This window comes from Telopea speciosissima, chromosome 4 (assembly GCF_018873765.1).
Source record: "Telopea speciosissima isolate NSW1024214 ecotype Mountain lineage chromosome 4, Tspe_v1, whole genome shotgun sequence".
NCBI lineage: Eukaryota > Viridiplantae > Streptophyta > Magnoliopsida > Proteales > Proteaceae > Telopea > Telopea speciosissima.
Window position 1 is genome coordinate 983,304 of NC_057919.1, and position 24,460 is coordinate 1,007,763.

General features: G+C 41.5%; 1 protein-coding gene across 1 annotated transcript in view; it reads left to right on the plus strand.

The window, feature by feature from the left end:
• Window positions 1-24,460, plus strand: part of LOC122658885 (DNA polymerase kappa) — a 115,076-nt gene that overhangs the window by 22,884 nt on the left and 67,732 nt on the right. Inside the window, 2 exon segments of the mRNA XM_043854034.1 lie at window positions 14,709-14,804; window positions 15,083-15,203. Coding sequence (XP_043709969.1) covers window positions 14,709-14,804; window positions 15,083-15,203 — 217 coding nt within the window.

Here is a 24,460-nt window from a genome sequence, read left to right on the forward strand (position 1 = left end):
TAAGGCCTTTAGGCCCCCATTTATTATTATAAATAGTAGAATCGTGGGAGGCTCCCCCACCTATTATGTTTGAAATTTTGTTTCTTCTTGCTGCTGCCGCCATGACTGCTGCTGCTTCTCTGTCTTGTGTGTCATATCAAGACCCCTTGTGAGTAATATCAAAGGCTAGGGCTGGAGTAATCCGGCGACTCCTTGCATCTTGCAGATCGGGAGGTTCGTCTTCTTCTTCCTTCAAGTTCTTCAAGGTTGCTGCTGCTGAAATTCTGCAATTCCAGTAAGAGTTACAATTTCCTGCAACTTTATCATCTCTTCTTCTTACTTCCATCTAACCTAATTGACTTCCCCAAACCCTAGCTTCATCTACATTCATCACAGCCCTATTCCCTCATCAGATTACACTCAAAACCTAACCACAGGTCCATCACAGTAACCCTCCCACTCGATCTCAGTTGCAGCCTCACCTATCCACTACAAACCCTAAATCCCTCCCTCAACATAAAAACCCAGAAACCCTAAAATCTGCCTAGACCTAACCAGCCATCAAAACCCCCCACCAAAGTCCAGCCGAACCACCCCCTCCCTGCTAGGAAAACTCGACCTAAAGCCCAGCCCCTAAATCTGCTCCTAAACCCTAGTTTCAGCTTAGATCCTAAATCTGAAAACCCAAAACCCTAACCCTAATATTTCTGAATTTCTATTTCTTATTCAAACCTCATTAAAACCTATTCTAATAGACTCCTAAAATTCTGCAGACCATTACCCAATAAAACCCTAACTCAATCTCCCATTCCTAACCCTAATTTTGCCCTAGTTACCCTAAACTGCCCATTCGGCCAACCCTAAAACAGAACCTGGTCCTAAGTGAGATTTATTTCACCTAGGCTACATCACAAGCGCAGCTCACTCACCAAAGATGAGGACAAGAAGTATGCCCCGTACCGTACTACGGGCTTATCTTCTCAATCACAATTAAATAAAAAAACAAACAAACATCCAAACATCCATAAGCACGCAAGGAGTTGCCATGCTTCCATAATCACAAAGAATATCATCCTAGAATCCTTCTCACTATATCTCATGCTATTATGCCCTTAAATCAATAAATTTTTCAACATAGTTTTCTCAAATACAATTTTTAAATACATGCTTGAGAAATCAGAATTTTTGAATCAAGAGAGGATAATAATTTTAATATAAAATAAGCACAAGGTAATAGATGTTAACTCACTGGTTTTCTGGAAATCGAATTTCTAAAGGAAAAGCTTGAAGGTGCTTTAATGGTGGAAGACCTCCCTCCCTTGGATGAAGACCGTACTTGAAGAAAGTTCGACAGTGGAGGTAAGAGCAGTCCTTCCCCTCTTTCTACTGCTGTCCTTCCTCTTTCTTATTAGTACTATTATTCCATCAAAAAGGGAAAACTCCAACAATCTAAGCGTAGCAGCAGCCAAGTGAACTAAATACCGGACCTTAAAAAATCTAATTTAAAATAGGAATCATCAACCACTTGAATCAATGTTTTTCGATTGAAAACTCCAAAACAACGCTGCTGCAGCTCTCCTTCCTTTTTTTGTTTTATTATATATTTTAGATCTGGGCAGCAGCTATTCAACACAGTAGCAGCATGTACCACAAAGGGCTGCAGCAATAATAAGAACTCTCTATTCTCTTTTGTATTCAATCCTCTTTCTTCAGTTCTGCTGCACCATATTCGTCCACCTCTCAAATCTCCAAAACAATCTCTTTATCTTATATTTCTCTTCTTTGCTGCACACCCAGTCTCCCACTCTTTATTCTATATAGAGTCGAGTCTAAAAAGAAGCTCTTCAAGGTATTGGACTCTCAACATGATAGCAAACAGTCTAACTCCTTGCTGTCATCATGCGCGAATGATTAATTTATTGAAAAAGGTCTTCTAACCAACCATACCCGCAAGGTCAAACCCAGTCCCCTGAAATTCCAGAATTCTTGAACCGATAAGCTCTTCCATCTTTCACAATCTCTATCTCTCTCTCTCTCTCTCTCCTTCTTTCACGATTTTTGTCTCATTTTTTATATTTTCTTTTTCCTATTTCTTCTTGGACTCGCACTATTCTCTCTTTGTTTCCTTCTCTCTCTAAATCTCTTTATTTTCCTCCTAGTCACCACAAATCTCTAATTCTCTTTGACCTCTTATTCTTTTTCCCTTTAATTTTTCTTTTTCTTCTTTTCTAGATTTCCACCACGGTTTGGAGTCTCTTCCAAAATTTTAATTTATTTGCTTATTTAATCTCCTCAATCCCCACGATTTCTCCATATCTGTATACCCCTTTTAAATCTGAATTTTGTTAAATCAAGAGGGGCCCACCTATGACTAGGATTTAAAAGTACAACAATTTAAATAAAAACTTAATTACTTAATACAGGGTCTTGAACCACTGACCTCTCTAGTTAGGTTTAGTTCAAACCATTGGGCTAGCTACTAGCTTATGCACAAAGCCCAGTAAAATAAATATTATTAATATTGACCATTTTACTTCAAATTCAAGTGATCACGCATCGAAATTTAAGATCCCTAATCAACTGCCGGCACAAAGTCTACGCCAAAGTGTGAAATGTCCAAATTACCCCTGTACTTTGGGTACGGTTACATCTTCTCCAAAACCAATTTGATGGATATAATCCTGTCTCCCATTCTTTTGACCTTTACCACATCATTCTTTAGATCTTTGTCCACAATATGTTCACTCCACTTCTATTACTATGCTCTCGGATATCAGAATTTGAAGTCATCCAACACCTTAGCTTTATTACCCTTCCATCTTGTCTCTTGGATACATGCTATATTTATCCTTCTTCTCCTCATAACTTCTACCAACTCTAGACTCTTACCTGTTAAGGATCCAATGTTCCAGGAAGCTAATCTAATCCTACGCTTCTGGGCCAGGAAAATTCCTCACACTTGCCCTAGACTGCTTATCACCGTATTTGGGCGTCAGCACGACACGTTACTTACGGGGGGATGCCTTTGTAAAAGGAGGACAGAAAGACATGAGATCAAGGGAAAAAAGAAAAAAGTCATAACACAAAAGGATCCATGCAAGAAGTGTTTGGCAGAATAATATTAAAGTGCCGGCTACCGACCTGACGCACCACTACTAGAAAAAATATATAGATATATATAAATTAGAAAAAGGATATACAAAAGGGTAGAAATGGCACACCTAATGCATCAAAGGACACTCAACAATAGGTAGAAAAGAGTGCATAAACAAACAGAGCAATGTACGTAACTGGTAAAGAAGTGTTCAGGACTAAACAAATAATGATGATAAGGTAAACAACTAGTTCAGAGTAGTGTCAATATGCGGAGCAAGCAATACACCACAACCAAGTGGTGTATTGCCAAATCTATCCAAATCCTTTATGTCCCATTCGTAAAAAATCTATTCAAACGACTTGTGGTGGAGATGAACAGTGACTCTCCTATCCTTTACCTCTTTTCTTTCAGTCCTACTATAGGAGGGTCCCACATGTCATACTCTCCCACCCCAGTTTCCCCTCTGAACAAACGGGCTCTTAGAGTCCTGTTCTGAGTCAGTTTCATTCATTATTTTAGTTTCGTAGTCAGTTTATGTTACCTTATTAGTTAAGGATTGGGTTAGACTTTTCCTTTTTAGTGTTTGAATCTGTTTTTGAGTCTTCTTTATAAGTTTGTAAGGGGCAACAGCCCTGTACAGGAATTTGATTAATAAGATTGGGAAAAAAAAACTTAGCTTTGTGCTTTGCTCTGTGAGAAAGTATGGTGAGATGCCATTGGTGAGTCTTGCAAATCTGAGAACCGATCGAAGTATTTACTGTTGCTGGACCGGAAGTTTGCGATCCTCTTGTGGACTGGTTATCACTTGTGATTGGTCTATATTAGTGAGATTCTCAGTTATGGATTTAATCCTACTTGGGGAAGGACAACTCAACAACTGCAGAATCGATGGACAGAATGGGGGGTTCAAACCAGTGATCAATGAAGGCTCTAACAGTTGAATAACCAGTAATAGAAATTCGGTATTGAAGAATCCATCCCAAAAGCTTAAGCTATTAGGTGGAGAAGCTCAACTGGTATATGAAGTCATCCAAGGTCCCAAAGTTGGTCGATGTGGGATTATTCCCAACAGTCCCCTTCATGTGTTTTTTTTTTGGATGAATAATAATTTAATTGCAAGGAAAAGGGGGGAAGGGATATACAAGCCCGAAGGCCAAGAAGCCCGAAGCTAAGTAGGGCGCAAAATAGTGGAAGGGAGACCCCAGGAGACAACAATAAGTTTGTTCCTTGGGGTATCTATCACACTAGTCAGGGGGAGGGAGTTAGCTTTAGATGAAACATCAAAGAAGATGGCCTTCCAAATCTTGTCTAGAGAGCGGGAGTTGGACGTCCCCTTCATGTGTTGCCCCTCTTTTAGGTGGTAATACATGTGGCATGTGTGGCTTCCCTTTTGGGTGACCGTACACAAATGTTTAATTAACATAATGGGCTTGGTGCTCTGAATACCATATTAAAGTATCGTTCCCAAAACCTTAAGGTATTAGGTGGAGTGGCCCAACTGGTATATGAAGTCATCCAAGGTCCCAGAGTTAGTGATGCGATCCCTGGTTTCGAAAACATTGTTTGGGTTCACTATGGGCTCACCCAAGTGCCTAAATAAGACAATACGTAATGGGAGTGGCAATTTGGTAATTATCAGAATTTTTAAGGGGCAACGTGGTAGTTAGTATTTATTGATCAAGGGCAGACTAGGCAATAACAAAAAAGAAAGGACAAGGCAGAATTACAAATAAAGGTAAGGGTAATAATGGAAAGAAGGAATAAAAGGGAAGGGGATTTGTGTTATGTCGATGAGGTTGTCTTCAACCCCACAGTATAGCCAACCAATGGTAGATGGAATTTGATTTCAGGTGGATTCTCTCACCCGTAACCCGAATGGACTCCTATGAGTCTGAAACTTTGGGTGATGATTAGGAATTTTATTTTTTTTGGGTGAATAAAAAATTCATTACCAAAGAGAGAGAACTACAGCAGCCCCCTTAGGGGGCTAAAGAGAAAAGAACAGAAGAACCAAAACCTCAAATAGGGGAGGCTCGGAAAGAGATAGAGGAGAGGCCCCAGGAGACAACAATAAGCCTATTCCTTGGGGTGTCAATACAAAAAGTTGGAGGAGCAGAGGAGAGCCTAGCTTTGATTTCAAAGGAAATGGAATCCCAAATCTGCTGGTGAGACCGAGATTTGCAGGTCCATTTCCTAAGGTTTCGCTCCATCTAGATGTGGTTGATGAGCACACAAAAAGCCAACTTGTCAACTATCGCAGATAGAAGATCCAACAAAAGTTTTGTCTATCCAAAGTCGCTCTCTGCTGAAGGGAAGAATTCTTCGACTTCTGGGCCAATATTTAGCTAAAACTCCCTTCCAAATAGCCGAAGAGAAAGGGCAATCAAAGAAAAGGTGCTTAGTATCTTCCTAATTGTTTAAGCAAAGGCAACACGAAGGGGAGACAACAATCTGGCGATGGCGGAGAAAAGACTGCGTTGGAAGGCAATTGGAGAGAGCTCTCCAAGCGGTGAAGCAGTAGAGAGGAATGTGATGCTTGAACCAAAGAAGATTTCTCCAGGGGACTAGAGGGCTCTTGAAGCAAATGTGATCCTAGGCAGCTCTAGTACTAAAAGAACCTGTCGAAGAGGGCACCCACTTAACACAATCGCCTCTCCCAGAGGGGCTTCGAGAGATAGAAGGAAGAGCTGACCAAATGTTGACAAGGGTCTAGTGCGGGAAGGGAGCCGGGATCTAACCTATGGGCCAAGAATAGCAGCAACCTAAGAGCCTCTAGGAAGGCCCGATCTGTAGATGGTTCTGGGTAACCAGGTGGAAAAGGATGCCCATGGGGTGCCAATAATCCAGGCAGAAGGAAGTAGAGGTGCCATCTCCAATGCGAGAACATATAGCTCCTTGGACAAGGGAGCGAGTATTTAAGATCTTACTCTAGACCTAAGAAGCATTTGGGGTTGGGGAGATAGTCCATAAGGAATCATGCTTGAGGTGCCTCGAGTATATCCAATCAACCCAAATACTGCTCTTTTTGAAGACAATCTTCCAGATCAATTTGATGATACCTATCATGTTAACCTCTTTGATTCTACGGATACCCAAACCACCCTCTTTTCTTGGATGGTAGACTGAAGCCCAACAAACAAGGTGGAGGAATCTAGAGGAGTCAGTGCTTTTCCAAAGAAGAGATGCCATCAGGGATTCGGGATTCGGGGTTCCACATCTTTGATGGTAGAGTAAGGCAGCCCATAAATACCAGATCAAAAGATGTAAGAGGATTCCAACACTGATTTGATAAGAACCAAGCGACCCGCATAAGAGAGTAGTCTGCCTTTCTAGAGTTGAAGCCTTTTCCTGATGAGATCCAGCATAAGAGTGCAATGATGAGCAGAGAGCCTAGCCGGAATCAAAGGGACACCCAAGTATTTGATTGCGAACTGGCCAATAGAGAAACCAACTTGCTCAATAAAGGAGGCTCTCTCCATGTCCAAGACCCCAGCAAGGAAGAGAAGAGACTTAGATGGATTGATGCAGAAAACCGAGATCTCCTGGAAGTGTTGAAGACAAGCCTTGATAGTTTCAAAGGAACTGATAGAAGCCTTGGAGAAGATCATGAGGTCATCTGCAAAAGCCAAATGGGAGAGCTTGAGGGCTTTACACTTGGGGATGGGGGAGATGAGATTTTGATCCGTGCAAGTTTGGATATCCCTTGACAAAACTTCCAAGGCCAAAGTGAAGATATAAGGAGAAAGCGGGCACCCTTGTCTGATTCCCATAGATGTAGAGAAGTAGCCTGCTAGGTTGCCATTGATAAGGACAGATAGTTGTGGAGTGGAGATGGAAGCATGGATTCAATGAACAAAAACAGGAGGAAATCGCATCTTGTTCATCACATTGATAATGAAGTCCCATCTTAGGGAGTCAAAAGCCTTGTGGATATCTATCTTCATCAGGGCAGTTGAGGAGTGGCTAGATCTAGTAAAACCTCTGACAATCTCATTGCAAAGAAGAATGTTGTCAGCAATACTTCTACCTGGGATGAAGGCCGACTGGTTTTCATGGACAAGTAAATCAACCACACCCTTGAGTCTGATTGCTAGGATTTTGGCAATGAACTTGTAGATCAAATTGCAGAGAGCAATAAGCCTGAAATCCGACATCACTGAATCACCATCCTTTTTAGGTATAAGGCAAAGAAAAGTATGGTTTACCCCTTTGATCTGCCTTGGATTGAAGAAGAAACTTTGAATGGCTTTGATGAGCTCATTCTTAATGATATCCCAGGTTGCTAAAAAGAAGCCCATGCTAAAGCCATCCGGGCCAGGAGCTCCATTCACTTTGAGAGTTCGAATAGCAGCCTCAATTTCAGCTTCATCAGGAATAGCTCGAAGAGAGGGGAGCAGCTCCGCAGGGATGAATTTGTTGAGCAGATTGTTAGGGTAAGGGCCAGGGTCATTTAACGAGCCATTGAAAATATCCTTGAAGTGCTTCACAGCCATATCCTTTATATCATTGACTCCAGTGATAGTAGAGCCATCAGTACCCCGAAGCATGAGAATGGAATTTGCATTAGTCCTAGCTTTCAAGGAGCGGTGGAAATAGGCTGTATTTGAGTCTCCCAATTCCAGCCACTGGATCCTGGACTTCTGCATGAGAAAATTTTCTTCTTGGGCAAGAAGGGATGAGAGGTCAAGGGTAACCTCTTTTTCTTCTTCAGCCAAAGCAACATTTAGAATATCAGATTGGAGCTGCATCTGAATGGTAGAGAGCTTGTCTTTTCAATTCAGAACCTGCTGGGAGATATTACCAAAAGAGTTGGTGTTTCAGAACCTTCCTGGCAAAAGCAACAAGAGCAGAGGAGAAGGCATGGACAGGCTTGTCCCAAGCTTCCTGAACAGTAGGAAGGAAAGAAGGGTGGGAAGACCACATGTCAAAGTACTTAAAAGGTTTCAGGCTAAAAGAAGAATAGGGTTGGATGGAAAGGGTGATTGGGCAATGATCAGAGATACCTGGCGTGTCAAAGGTGGCACTGGAGGAGGGAAGGGAAGAAAGCCAAACTTCATTTACCAGGATTCTATCCAACTTGCAAGAGATGTGAGTGCTGCCAGACCTTTTATTGTTCCAACTTCCAAGTGAAAGATGGACCAGTCCATCTTAGGTCATTTACCCCTATGTCTTCAATGCAGTCATTGAAAGAGCTCATAGCTTCCAAGTCTAACTGATCTCCTCCCAGCTTCTCATTGCTGTATCTTATAACATTAAAATCTCCTCCAATCCCCCAAGGGGTATTACCAATTTGATTTGTAATTGAGCGTAAATCAATCCAAAGGGACATCCTTTGAGTAGGACAATTTGAGGCATAGACCACAATGAGGAGAAAGTTTGATTGGCTGGTACAGTCAAGGAAGTTCAGGTGCATAAATTGGGAGGAAGAGGAGAGGAGAGAGATGTTATATTTACAAGGGTCCCAAAGGATCCAAATTCTGCCATTTGGGTGGTGGGGGTAGTTGGAGAGAAAGGACCAACCTCGGGCAATGGAAGCCAAGATACGGGCAGAATTTGCCTCTTTGATATGAGTTTCTAATAAGCAACAAAAACTTGCATGAACAAGCCCAATATGTGATCGGACAGCAGCATGTTTAGAAGGGGAGTTTAGGCCCCTGGTATTTCAGAATATATCTTGATTCATTTGGACAGCGTGGGTAGAGGCTCCAAAGGCTCACAGAGCCGAGAAATAAAAGACCTGGGTAGAGAGGGACTTCGATACCGGTGGCTAAAAGTGCTGGTAGGGGATGGTTTAGTCGGAGGGGCAGCTAGGGAAGAGGGGATCACAGGGTCCTGAGGAATGAAGGCCTGAACCGGATCTAAAGTAGAAGAGTTTTGAGCCGGGTCAAGGGAAGCAATTTCATGTGACGGGTTAGGGGGTTTGGGTTCCCAGAGGTTAAGACCCGAGAACCCGCAAGCTGGGGAGAGGGACCAGGACCAAGTATCGAAGAGGAGAGATTTAGAGTGGGGGCCACAGGGAGATAGGTGAAAGAGAGAGAAGTGGTGGAACGGGAGATAAGGATAAGGAGAATAGACGTTGGTTTAGAAAGATTCAAGGATCTTTTTGAGATTGCAGATGAAAGGGGAAAACCAGTTTGCGAAGAAGGAAGTCTCACAGAGGGTAGCACATCGAGGGGGTTTAGAGGGTGCAGATGGTTTACCGACAAAGGAGGAGAAGCAGGCAAAGGCGAAGAAGAATTGCCAGAGAGTCTGGGCACAGAGGAACCCCGAAGAGGAAATTCTGCCATACGAGAGCGACTGCGATGGGAAATGTGGAACTGAAGCACCTCGGGGCAGGTAAGAGGTTCTATCGCATCATCAGAAGACAAGAGGGAGCACTTGTCCTTACCAGAGTGGCGATAGAAACTTTTCGACGAGTACTACGTTTCTTGAATCTGGTTCGAGGCCTACCACGAGAAGGGCCAATGTCCTTAGGCGGAGGTTGCCGGGACTCTATACTTCCAGAGGTAGAGATGGGAGGTTGTTGGGACTCGATACGAGATGGGGTCAGTAGACTTTGGGGCACAAAGCTTTTTGTATCGTGACCAAAAGATTTGCAGACCAGGCACTGAGAAGGCTTCCAGTCAAAATCGACCTCTTGCTCGAAAGAGTAGTCATCACCCTCATGCACCGTGATGAAGGTGGGAAGGGGTTCAGCAGCAGAAACCTTGATGCAAATTCTTGCATAAGCAAGACGATCTTTCCTAGAGGTTCGAAGATCAGGGAACAGCAGGGTACCCATCGGTGTACCAGTAATGGAGGGGAAGTCCAGGAAGAGAGACCCAAACGGGTAGGGAAGAAAAATCCACTCGCTGGAGCTGAAGCTGGCGGTGCCATTGCCCAAGGAAAATTGGCTTTTTCCCCACATGCCAGGGGCCATCCTCGAGGGCACGAACCTTGTCCTGAACCTCAAAAAACTTGTGAAGATAAAAAATTATCAAGTAAGGAAATGCCGAGATTTCCTTGAGGACGCCATTGCTTGGAGAACGATAGCTTCACAGTGTGGAAAGCAGGTCTTGAGCCGAGAAAATTTCCCACCAGACAATTTTCCCAGAGCTTGGCTTCATCTTCAAGAAAGCCAGGAGGGCAAAGGGCAACTTTAGTACAGCCGATAGTGGAGGGGGCAACAAAATGCAGGGGAAGACCATCGGAAGCGATAGAAGAAGAATTGAAAAGGGCTCTCTAGGTGGGAGAAGGGCCAGGCAACATTGGTGGAGCAACTTTGGGCAGTGGAGGTGGCGGCAATGTGGAGGGGGAGGTTCTGGGGGATGGCTGCATACCCCCAGACAGTTGAGAAAATGGAAAGGACAAGCAGGGCAGTTAGAAGATCCGCCGGAGAAGAATGATCATTGCTGGAGGGCAGTTCATTCTCGCCAGACTAAGGAGACACATCGTGGAACAAAATAGATGAATTGAAGAAGTAAGATATTACCCTCAAAGAAGAAACTTAGATGGATTGATGCACAAACCCGAGATCTCCTGTAAGTAGGGGGAGCTTGATCCCAAGGTCCACTATCACCAGCTGGAGACTTCACCACCAGGCTAAAGTGTAAGGAAGAAACACAGTGGAGTGATGCAGATACATCACCAAAAGGAGCTTATTTTTTCTGAAATACATATATTTCCCCCTTCATTTCCCTATTTCCCTTGCAACCAAACAGAACCTTGATTGCAGCACAATCTCATTTTACCATGTTTTCAAGTGTCATGCTTGGTTCACGAAACTCCGATGATTTGGAACTTGATGGCCTATCACATCTGATCAACACTCAAATAATCTGCAGAAAAAAATCAACTTGGTTGCTGAAACTCAGTCTGGCAGAACCAGTAAAACCAGGACTGTTTGCTGGTTTCAACTTCACAATAGAAAGGTTTAATGGAAATAAAATTCCAGGGGGGTTGGGTCGCCTAAGAAGAGGTCACGCCCAAGGTACGAGGAAGAAAGGAGGAGGGGTTAGGGAGATCAAGTTCACGTGGTGGTGGGGGGGGGGGGCTGTTAGATCACCAAAACAGAGTACGGTAACATTGACAGGGAAGAGAAAGAAAGAGATGAAGGGGAACTAGATCGAAAGGAAGAAGAAGAAGGATGAGGGGAAAGGCGCACAAGCACATCCACGCAGGCGTCATCCAAAACAAACCTACCATTTCATTATCAAATCTACTCCCACGATGAGGATTACAAGCATATATAAAATAAAAGACTCCTCAAAGTAGAGACTAACTCTCAATTAGGAAACTAACTTAACAAGGAAATTAAAGCAACTGGGAAACTTGAAATAGGGAAACTATCTTTTAGTATATAACTCTTATCTAAAACTCAATATAAAAGATTACAAGATAATAAATAAATAAATAACTTCTAATGTCTTACTAAACCAGAATAAGGTTGGGACCTGGTTCATTTTTGTCTGGATGGCTAGACGGTCAAGCCGGTTTAACCTCAAATCTGCATCAGTTAGGCAATGTGGGATTATTCCCAACAGTAGGAACTGAACAGCATTTAACAAATTTTTTTTTTTTGGATGAATAATAATATTAATGCAAAGAAAAGGAGGGAATAGGATTTCTAGTATTGATTGGAAAGTTCAGATTTTGAAACCATCTCAAGATTAAAAACTAATAGCAGAACAGAGAACTGAAATCAGAATTTAGAGATCAATTTTAAATCAAGAGATTTGGAGAAATCCAAGTTGAAGTAGGAAACTAGAATTCGATGGAAAAGCAAAGATTTTTTTTTTTTTGGGGGGGTGGGTGGGTTGGATGTTGGAACTGAAAGTGTAACTAAATAGAAAGAAAAAATTGAAAGGATATGATAAGATATTAATGACCAAGAAGAACCGGGTCCCGTATTCCTACTTTATACTCAGATTTAAGCTCATTAAAGTGTATTATTACAAAGAAAATCCGTCGGATCAAAGGCCCAACATGTATAGAACCCAATCCAAGGCTTATTTCCATTAAAATAAGCCCACTTTTGCTGATTTATCTGCTTCAAAAGATCACATTAATTCCGTAATGAGGTCTAGCAATGATCAATATTTGACAGAGTTTCGTTGAAGAACCAACTGTTATCATGCTCATAGTTCAAAACTTGGGTTTCGGTCTTGTTTTGGCCTGACCGAAATTTCGATGAAACATTGCATTTTTGTTCCGTGAGTTTCAGTTGGCCATTTCAGGGGCAAATGGCTGGAATGACCGAAAGTTTTGCCGAAACAAAGCATTTTTGTCTACAATGTAGACATGACCGAAATGACCAAAATTTCAATCAAAACAGTATTGAATCCCTGATTCGTGTGGCATTTCGTCTTGGACATGTCAATCACCGAAATTTTAGCTAGATTTTGCCGAGTTTTTGAAGTATAATCATGCTAGGGTGCTGAGCAATGAGAGCAAAGTTTGGAGCGTTGCCTTTTGCCTGGATCTCTTCTTGATCTTATCTACAAGAAATGTTAGTAATAAATAGGGTAAATTACATGTCACCCCCTGATTTTCAATCGAAACTCAGATCACCACCTGGTTTTCAAAAAAACTCAAATCAACCCCTGGTTTATACCCCAATATGACAAATTAGGCCCTAACGTTAGTTTTATGCTGTTAAGTGATGATGTCAGCCAGTTAAATAAATTTAAATCCCTAAACTACCCTTGACCAGTGTTGATTTACTATTTTACCCTTGTAACTAAAAAACCCCAAATTCATCATCTTCCTCACACCTGCAACTCAATCTCAAGCAAAGTTCACCGGAGAGAAGAAAAGGCAGAAGTTTCGTTAAATCTTCACCGTTGCCCCATCTCTCCGACGACTCTCCAATCACCATTGCCCTACTCTCTTCTCCTCTGCAACCCCTCCCCCGGCCCCACCCTCCTCTGTTCTTTCTCCCCATTCTCTCTTCGTCTGTGACGATATAAAACCCTAGGTATTCATCCAACAGAGAAACTATTACAGAAGTAGTGGCCAGATTTCATTCACTTAAGATCGATTCCTTTTCTTTATTTTTCCCATTCGAAGTCGCCACAGGCCTTAATTTCCATTTCATGATAGATTTCTATTTAAGTTTTGCCGTTCTTTTCAAATTCACACGCAAAAGCTCGTATCAATTGTTCGTTCTCACTTTCACAAAGAAGTAGAAAGGTGGAAAATTTTGACATTATCGCCTGAAAGATTGACACAGTCGCTGGATTCCATTTCGTTAATGGCAACTACATCCTCAGGCGTTAGCCCTAGTCTCCTGCCATCATCGAAGAGTTGCAGCAGAAGAGTCTTGTTCACTCAGCCTGAGTTCTCACCGAGCTTTACTGGAAATCCTAGAACTCTAAAGACTTTGAAACCACTGAAAGTTTCGAAGATTAATGATGCGTTTCTCACAAGAAAATTGGAGAGATCAGGGAGGGGTTCCCAGTCACTGAGCATTCGATGCGATGCTTCTACAGATGAAAGGTTAACCAATATTGCTTTTTCATTAGCTCTTTTGCAGCTGTAGTAAGCTCGTGATTTTTTTATAGGTGTTTTGTGCTGGTTCGTACAGCTCAACTCCATCCTCCTGGAAGAAGAAGGTAAGAAACAAGATTAAACAAAAAAAGAGATTTGGCTGTACAGGTTTTTCCCTTCAAGCTGGTTCGTTGAATCTTCACCTTTCCCCACGAAGTACGCCGACAGCGGCGGCGGTGGCGGTGGCGGTGCTGCGAGCAGAGTTGCAGGAAAGGGGTGGGGTATTTTAGGTTGAAGATGAAGGAAGGGTAGTATTGTAAATTTAATTGTAATGTTTTAGTACAAGGGTAAAATAGTCCTTTCGCACCAATAACTAACAGCAGACTAGCACCGTCACTGTAGAGGGGGTGATTTGAGTTTTTAAAAAAACCAGGGGGTGATCTGAGTTTCGATTGAAAACCAAGGGGTGACGTGTAATTTACCCTAATAAATAATACGGAGCAGTTTTCTGTCCGGGAGTGTGGCCTACGCCAGCTCTCCTATGTGTCTATCTCTCTCCTCCTCAAAACAATAGAGCATAGGTGTCTTTTCACATGGGGAGGAGAGAGATAGACTTATGGGAGTGCTGGCATAGGCCACAGACACAGGTCTTTTTCCCTAAATAATAATACTTAATCAGTTTGAGATCAGTACTTCCTGAAGAATAGGTATAACCACCTCAAATAATACTTCCATTCCTATTTTAGAGTTCAGTAAATAGCAATGCAATTGAACTCACTTTTCTCGTTCTTTTTTTTTGAGACTGCTATTTATTCTGATACTGAGATGGATTTGTCTAGGTAGGTGGGTAGAAGATTTGTTACTCCACACTATATCTATCAGCTTCTGAATTTTTCGAATTCCAATACCTTATCTGCCATCTCCTGCTTGTAGTATATTTAGTGTCCTGTGTACTGTGTACATAATATAAACCACACAGAAGGAGCACAGCTACTTGCAGATGCATATGAAGTTCCTGGTCAGTGGCACGGTTTTCCACTAATGTTTGCTTTCTGCATCAAACTTAGAAAATGAATCTCTCTTTCTTGGAACTTTCGATTGATCTCAATGATGTTCGAACAAATTTTGTTTTTTGAGGTTGAAATTCTCTTATATTTATTTATAGGTTTGCTCAGACATAAACAAGCCAAATGGACAGTTTGTTCTACCAAATGACCGGATGGCTGTCACGACGTTTATATCCTCACTCCCTATACGTAAGGTAATTTGGTATCCTCAATGCATTAGCACCATTAAAGTACTAGCTAGTAATTGAAACTTTTTTCCTCAGGATGGTTTCCAGCTCCCATCCTCTTGTTTGGAGCTGTTCTCTCTCATAAGAAAACCTTAATATCCTTGTCCCAACGAAGAAAAGCAAGTTATCCCTAGATTAAGGGTATTCTGTTTTGAAATTAGTATTACAGTAGATTATATTTTTCCCAAACTGTCTGTTTTTTTGTCTTTAAATTTTATGCATTGTTTGAAGAACTTTGCGTGCAGATTGGGGGCATTGGTAAGGTCACAGAGCATATTCTAAGGGATGTTCTTGAAATTCATACGTGTGAAGAGATGCTGCAAAAGAGTGCTTTTCTCTGTGCACTGTTTTCTCATTCTTCAATAGGTTTGTGCACTGATAACCCTTTCCTATCATTTCCTATCTATACAGAAAATGGGCTACCTTTGAATTTGGTTTATTATACGGAAAGATTAGGGTTGTTCCCCTGTTTTTATATAAAGCTGGTAATGTTGTGAATTGTGATTGACTCCATGAGTGTATGAAACTATACTAAACTGAGTTATTGCCTTGAATTGTATTCATCATCATCATTATAATTATTTAAGCATAATTTATCGGTTTTATTAAACACAATGATATATTATTTGGAATGTAACAAAATAGAAAATCCAACTTTTCTTGTCCATAGAAGGCCTCTGGTATTGGGATCTTTTGTCAGATAAAAGCTGGATCCTGAAGGGTGCTTGAGCGCAGACGCGGCTTTTTGGCCATATCTTGCTGGAGCAATGCCGGGCGCTGCAATGCGTCAGGTTGCTTTGCCCCAGCATGTGAAGAAAGCCGGAGTGAGCTAGTGCACCCCAGCAATCAGACTACAGCGCTAATGCTCTTTTCATTCCTCAATCAACTGATTTGGTCTTTCATTTACCTCCCCACCAATAGACAGAGACAAATGTGAATAACGGAATCACGTCTACAAAATGCCAGTACCATATGGCTGCTTCAAAGTCAACGTGATGATCTTTTGTTAATTATAGAAGAATGTGCTTTCAACACCATCATGGAGCATAGGGTTATGAGTTGTCTCACTGGCATGACTTTACAAGGATTTTACTTGGTACCAAAGACTTGCACTGGAGCTTGTGGTTGGTAAATAATTCCTGTTTTAACTTGTAACCATGGTTGGTTATAAGGATTGAAAGGAGCTAATTGACTGATGGTCAAACCAGAAAGTGACAGACTTAGAGAAAAAAATAACCAGAATGTGAAGCACAATCTAATATCTTCCATGGAGGTTTTAGTGCTTAGTCAGTTTTGTCAAAGTGCCACAATAAGCAATAGCTTGGGGGCTGTCTAGGTGACTGGGCGTTGCAATTTTCTGTAGTGATCCAATCTTATTTTTATCCTTTCTTTCTTCCCCCTTCTAACTAATTTATTATTTTTAAGAACAATATTCAAGATCTTAGACCTCTCATTTTCTCTTAAAATTTTTTTTTGGGGGGGGGGGGTGGTTGATGCAGTAGCAATTCCGTGGACTGGCCCAAACCCAGTGGAAGTCCAACCCGAGATGAACCGGGTCCAGTAGGATATTTAGGGATTTATTTGCTTATTTTTGGGTTATCTTGTAATCTTTATTTTATGGGAAGTAAGATAAGTAGGAGATAAGAGTTTGATTTTGCTTCTATTTTAGTTTTGGACTACGATTAGGAATCCTCCATTTTTTTGCTTCTTTTTTTTTTTTTAAATGTTTATATATATATATATGTATCAGCATGTAATCATCAATTTAGTAGATTGCAGATCGAAATTGAATGGTTTGAGTGTGTTGCCTGCGTGTCCTGGGCAGCTTGGCTGTATATATATCAGCATGTAACCATCAATTTAGTAGATTGAAATTGAATTTATGGTTTGGGTGTGTTCCCTGTGTGTCCTGGGCAGCTTGGCTGTCATCCCTCCTCCTCCGTTCTTCTCGTTTTCTCTCGTATTCCTTCCCCTTTCTTTATTCTTCTTCCCTTGCTTCTTCACTTCCCGTTTCTACTCTGTCCTAATTTTATCCGCCCAACAATGAGTGGTTCAATCCCTATTGATTTTTATCCTTTCACTTTGATATATTGCATACTGGTTACTCCTCTTACGGCGACTCTTCCTGTAAATTCCTAGGTTGAAATCCTGCTATAACCAAGAAATATTAGTTGAAGACAGACTGACAGACCTGGCTCTTGCTTTACCACCGGTTTCAGATTTTAAATACCTCTTCCTTGGTTTTTGATTGGGGTGATTATTGGCTGGAATCAAGAGGCCATTGTGTTAGCAACTTATCCCTGAAACTCCGGGTTGAAAGGATCCCTATTAAGTGAAAACTCCCACTCGCAAGTTTGACGTTCTCCCCTGGTTTCTTGTTCTTTACCTATCGTGGAAGGTTGAGGAAGATGGTGATATAATCCTAAAATGTCACCGTAACTAGTTCTTTACCATTTTTACCCCTCCATTCTTCTTTTATTCTATCTTGTCCGTATTTTATCTTTCATCCCAAGATTGTCCCTGATCAATAAATATTAATCCTTTGGTATCCCTTCCCTTTTCATCTCCCTTAGTAGTCCTTTCAATTTCTGATTAATTACAGATTTGACACTTGTAGACTTGGCATTTCTTCCTACTTTGGTTATTGTATATTTGGATGGCCCCATAAGCAATCTGAACCAGGGTTTTTTGGAACCCCGGATTGCTTCAGGGGAGGTGGGCGTGTGTGGTTTTGGCATAGTTGTCAAGGTGTTCCCTCCTAGGTGATGCCTATGCTACAAGGCATGCCTTATGCTCAAGGTGATTGGTCGCCTTTCCAGGTGCTAATACCCAGATGATGAAGGGAATATACCTTTAATATAGAAAACATGCCTAGGATATGGAAAACTGTGCAGAATATGACGAGTATACCTGTAATATGGCACTTGCCTTGGCGCCATAACCACTATGATTTGGGGAGGAGAAATTTGTAGTGAGTCAATGGTTAGTCATCAGTAGACCCAGGTTTGTTTTTAACCCAATTCTAAACTCCCTAGACTTTACCAATTAGCAAGCTTGTATCTTCATCCTTAAGACTTACTGCCATAGTTGTCACGGTGTCCAGGCTAACTTAGTTGTTGGAGGGCGGCCTAGACGCAAGGCGACTAAGGTGGACCAAAATGCCCACGTAGGCAACCAAGGCGACACTAGTTGTCAAGGCGCCTGGATGCCAAGGCGGTCTCCTAAGAGACGTCTTGACAACTATGCTTACTACTAACTACCCTGGGGATTCATCAGTTCTATTCCAAGGTTGATAGTAGAATTTGGAGTTTTGGAATAAGAGAATTCCACAAGTTCCTAATTTCTGTCTTTCACAAGCCCGTTGAACACTGTGATACTACTACTTTCAATCAAGAAGATTTAGGCCCATGAATCCCTCCCAGATTTTTAGCATTCATGTGCTTTATGGCATTAAAACTATCAATAGTAGTAGTCAAGGAGCCAAGGCAACCCAAGGTGCTGGAGGGCCGCCTAAGCGCTTATGCGATAAGGCGCCTGCCTTGTATTTTTATTAGGTATCCATTATATCTAGTATAGTCTGCTCACATGCTATATCAGGAATCAGCATTTAAGCCACATCAAGAATTAATAGAGTCCATATAGTTGCTCCATTGTGACCAAGTGGTCACGTGTTCGAGTCTGGGAACAGCCTCTCTGCAAAAGCAGGGGTAAGGCTGTGTACATTATGACTCTCCCAAGCATAGTTTGAGAACTCGCAAGATCTCGCCGAGATCTCGGCGAGTTTCTCGGTTTTTTGAGAAACCGAGACGAGTTGGCATACGAGTTGCAAAAGTGCAACAACTCGACCGAGATCTCGAGATCTTGCCAAGTTCTCGAGATCTCGAGAATCTTGACCCAAACTCCTTTATATGAGTGCCAGATCTCGAGATCTTGGTGGAAAATCTTGGTATACAGACACCTACCTATGCAAACCTTGGTATATAGACACTTATTTAGGCCAGGAACTAAGACAGACCCTTATTTATGCCTAATATCATTTAAGTAAATGATTTTGTCAAAATCATTTACTTAAGATATTATTCATAAATAAGCAAATACCCCCTATTTGAATCCAATAAAAATAGTTAAAAAATAAAATTCCAAAAGGAAAAAAAGTCAACCCCCCAGTTCAAGAACAAAAATTGGATTTTCGGCGGTAGGTGCAATTTTCAACTTTCTAATGCTGGGGTTTTTCGCAAATCTAAAAATTCCATAAATCTTAATATGGTAAAACATTGCTAAAAACCAAAAGTGCGGTAAAATATTCATTTGTTTTAATGTCCAAGAAAATATTTTCATTCAGAGCGATTTTAACAGCATTCGTGCGCACCAAATTAAGTTTGACCGGTACATAACTCCTATTTGGACTTTGTTTTTGCATAATTCGATAGTGCCATTGTGTTTAAATGGCCTAAAATAGGCTGAATACCAAGTTTCAGACCCAAACTAGGTCTAAAACCCACCGAGTTGAGGCTTCGAGTCGAAAAAAAAAAAATGCACCAACTCGGTGAGATCTCGACTCGACTCGGTTTTTCAAGGGACCGAGTTGGGACCAAGTTCTGAGTTTTAGTACCTTGCTCCCAAGACCCCGCAGTGGCGGGAGCCTCATGCACTGGGTACGCTCTTTTTTTTTATCAATGGAAAAAAAATGGCAGGAGACCGAATCACTGACTACAAACTATATCATAAGCATTGTAAATAAATTAGTATCCCATCAAAGAAACCATTTACCATTAAATTGACCAATCAAGGTGTTGCCTTTTGTTTATATAGGAAAGCGATTAATTGCCCAGTGATAGGGGAGGGGGGTGCCAAATCAAAATTTGGCTGTCGGGAACGCATCCTCGCATGCGTTAGGTTATTCGCCAAAAATTATAAGTGTCGGATTACCTCTGTAGTGTCACAAGAGCAACATCTCCAAAGACACTTAGCACTTGTGCAAGTGTCTCCACTCAGCTGTGGAGCTCCCTTCACCAATAGAGGTTAGGGTTCAACATGTTACTAAAGCTCAGAACTCGACCCCAACTCGACCCTGGGAAAAACCGAGTTGTCTCGTGATATCTCGAGATCTCGGTCGAGTTGGTGCATTTTTTTTTCAACTTGAAACTTGGTTTCGGTGGGTTTTAGACCTATTTTGGGTCTGAAACTTGGTATACAGCCTATTTTAGGCCATTTAAACACAATGGCACTATCAGATTTTGCAAAAAGAAAGTCCAAATAGGAGTTTCACTTCCGACCCTAGGTTGGTAGGCGACGACATACTAAAATACCCTACTCTACACATAATTTAGTAATAAAAAGCAATCAAAAGTCAAAACATTCAATTAATGTAAAACAACTTAAATAAGCATTAGAAATGTTAAAGTGATACATCAAATTGTTTAACAATGTTTTCTTTGGGTGAATAAATAAATTCATTACCAAAAGAGAAGAGAAAAAAGAATTACAAAGGACCCCGAAGGGGAAAAAGAAAAAGACAGCCAGCCAAAGCCTTAGCTAAGGGTGGCCAAAGCAACAAAAGAAACATTAGAGAGACCCCAGGATGGGGTGTCCAAACAATTAGAAGGAGGAACTTGAGATAACTTTGCTTTAATTTCAAAAGAAATAGAATCCCAAATCTATTGGTAAGATCGAGAATTGGAGGTCCATGTCCTGATATTGCACTCCATCCAAATATGGTTGAGAGTTGCACAGAAAGCCATCTTCCCGATCGAATCACAAATAGTGGAGCCAATATAGGTCATATCAATCCAAATCCACTCTCTAGAGAAAGGGAGAATTCTTCTATGGGTAGGCCAGCACTTGATTAGAATACCCTTCCAAATGGCAGCTGCGGTAGGGCAGTCAAAGAAAAGATGGTTCAAGTCTTCAGTATTGTTCCAGCAAAGGCAGCAGGCAGGGGAAACTAAGATCTGATGGCTGCGAAGAAAGGCTTGAGTTGGAAGACAGTTGTTGAAGACTCTCCAGGCCGTGAAGCAGTGATGAGGAATGTGATGCTTGAACCATAGAAGCTTCCGCCAAGGAACCAACGGGCCTTTCAAACGAATAAAATTCCAAGCAGCTTTGGAGGAGGAGTAAGAGTTGTTTGACGACCAAGTGACACAGTCTCCTCTTGCCTCAGGCCTTCTTGGAATGAAGGGAGCTCATTCCAAATAAGGGTAAGAGGAGACTAACAATGTTACAACTATCATCACATAAAATTTGATTGAATCACGCATTCAGTCCCCACTAGTGCCACATAGTCTTCCCATGCCATAGTGTTGTTGTACTATTGCACATAGTTTTCCACAACAATCATATAAGAGTTGTCATCAGCATATGCCAAGTCCCCTATCCTAGGGTATAGACGAGGCGGTTGCCAGGAGGCGTGAGATCCACTGCTACTGTCATATTGAGTCATGTATGAGTGTGGCTGGTTTGGAACTGGGAATATGGTCCCAAAACCTAACCCAATGCTTTAATTGTCGAACTCAAGTGCTGACTGCCCAAACTAACCATAGCCAACTATATTCAGAATCGGTGCTCTCCTGGCCATAATCATAGTCATGATGAGGTTGAGATGAATGCCTCGATTGACGCTCATTAGTAGTAACTATACTCATGCTTCCGAAACTTGCAAACATGATGTTCATATTCATGTCATCATCCTGAGCCTGTGATTGTTTGCGACCCTTCTTTCTCTTGTACGTAGTTGGGGCACCATGGTCTTGATCCTGTGTAGCATGCGTTAACTGAGACCCACCTGTGTAATGCGTAGGCCCCGCCTACATCCCCACCACATACTGGTACTACTCACGCATCCCCTCATGACGATCATCAAAATAACCATCACTCCGCATGCCACCACCACCAACATCATCAGCAGCACTTTCAACCGCAGCCTCAAAAGGTCTCGGTGACTCTGAATGCACACGCCCCTCTTACGACATATATTCCTCAACATCTGTACCGGTTGCGGACGCAATGGTGGGGTCGGGCCTACTCATGAAAGACAATATAGCGTAAATAGGATCTCACGTTCTCAAAATCCAAAAGATCGGAAGGAATCTAAAGTGAGTACCCAGGTTCATTCAACGTAGTTTTCTGGCATTTAGTCCAGGAAGAGCGTTTTGAGTTCTCATCCGCAGGTCAATTTCTCTGGTACTCTTCATGGCAAACACTATATCCAGAAAGGAGTCGAACCTTTCTTTCCAAATCCCTTCCCATGTTGATCCATATTTGGTGTACCACGATCCCTCACCCACTGGAATAGGGGATCCTCATCATCATCAGAGTCCTCCTGGAAAATGCTTGCTAGCTTGATGGGTTCTTTATCATTGGTGTCCATTCCTTCATGTATTTGCCTCATCTTTAGTCTCATATTGTAATGCACATACACCAACTGCTCCAGTCGTTTGTGACCTAATCTGTTCTGCTTCTTCGATTGGATCAATGAGAATGTACTCTAGTTGCGCTCGCATGCGGAGGATGAACAAGTCTGTGAGGGCACTCTCAGAGCTATCTTCCTCAGGTTGGGTGAACTTGTACCATAAAGCATCCATCAGTCGGCTACATTACAAATATAGAATATTAGGAATATGTATATCCTAAAGGGATAAAATTATAATTCATAAATGTAATGCCATGCCACCTACCAGGGTCTGACTTTTGTCTACCTCCACTGTAGATTTTCGACCAAAACTTCTTGTGGCCTCTTTGAAGTATTGGATCTGTTTTCATTTCAAATTTCAAACATTATTAGAGGCATTAGTATTTACTATTTAGTAATTACATTCCTTTTAATGTAGTCCTAGATAGGTAGGAGACCTACTAGGAGCCAAACAACAGGATCAAATAACAAAAGGGGTTGCTGGTTCGAATGGACAGCACTAGGATTTAGGTCGATTCCTAGGGTTAGGGTTGGTTATTGGGAAAGGGTTTATAGGGTATTAATGGGCAGGTCTAGAGGGCTATTATGGTATAAAAAAGTTAGGGTTTGGATGAGTTTTGAAATTCTGCAATTCTGGACAGAATTGAGTTGCAGGTTTTGGGCTTTAATGGAGTTAGAGTTTATAGGATTCAAACAAAAAATAAAGGGGATCAATTGGGGAAAAGGATTAGAGGATTAGAAGAAGAATTTTGGCGTCAAACTTACTGAAGATTCCACTGGTAGCAAGCTTCGACAGTTGTGAAGGATAAAGCCGCCTTCGAATTTGAAGAAGATCCTCCCAGCTGTCACGGCGTAAGGAGTCAACCGGATTCCACCAGTCCCTTTCCACCTTGATAGAACCACAAGGATGCACACTCACAAGGAGCACAGGAGCAGCAACAATGGCAGCCAACAAGCAAAAACTTTTTTCATTAATCAAATTCGTGTACAATGCTGGCTTCCCTTACAAACTTATATAGAAGACTCAAAAATAGACTTAGACACTAAAAAGGAATGGCCTAATCCTATCCCTAACCTATTAGGTAATTTAAATTGACTAGGAAACTAAAATACTAAGGGAAATAGACTCAAAACATGACTTGACTTATAGAGTCCTAATCCAGCCCAACTTACATCACATGACCACTTAAGTTGTCACATGACCACTTAACCAAGTCACATGATCACTTAAATTGAACCAATTGGATGCAACCAATTTGAACCGGTTCAATTAGAAAACATAAAAATAAATTAAGTATTGGGCTAATCCCGTATGCAACCTATGTACCCCTAGTTTAGGCTTATTAAAGTGGCCTAATACATAGAAAACCCTTGGGAACAAAGGCCCAACATGTATATAACCCAACCCTAGGCCTATTTCTAAAGAAATAAGCCAATATCTATGATGAACCTGCATCACCTTTATTTACTACCAAAGTACCAAGTCACGTACTCTCACCTCAAGATTATACTTAGCTTGTGTCGATGTATTGGGCTCCATCTTCTCAATAACATTTTGAATTGCCTCTAGCAATTCTGTGTTTAGCCCAAGATCATGCGAGTACTGACACTTTAGATTCAGATAGTATGCTGGTAAAGTGGAAACCACGAATATAACTTGTTAGTGACTTAATACTTTTGAGTTTTGAATATGTAAATGTAAAAACTCATGTAAAGTATAAAGTATGTTGAAGTGTTGAACTCACCAGCTTTATGCAATGGATGACTCAAGTGCTTCTCCCATTGCTCATCAACGATGTTAGTATATGACCTTACACTCCGAGGTATTGCAGCTCTGACCATTTCCTTTATCTTCTAAAGGGCAGCATAAATGTGGGGCAAGGTAGGCTTCTTCTCTGTATCAACCATCCTTAGTACTGCTACCACTAGCTCTAATATGGCAACAATTTTATGCAAGTCCTTCCAGAATTGGTCGCTTGCAATGGTCTCTTGTGCTGTCGTCCCTTCTTGTAAATTAGACCCTTGCTAACCATACCACTATTTACTTGCAAACATAGACCTCAGACCTACCACCTTCGTCTGAAAGCTCTTCAATGCAATGTAATTGGTGGCAAATCGAGTGACACCAGGCCTCACTAAATCGCCATTGCATTTTTCCATCAACATGGCTAAAGCATAACCATGGTTATACATAAATGTGGTCACTTGTCTTGCC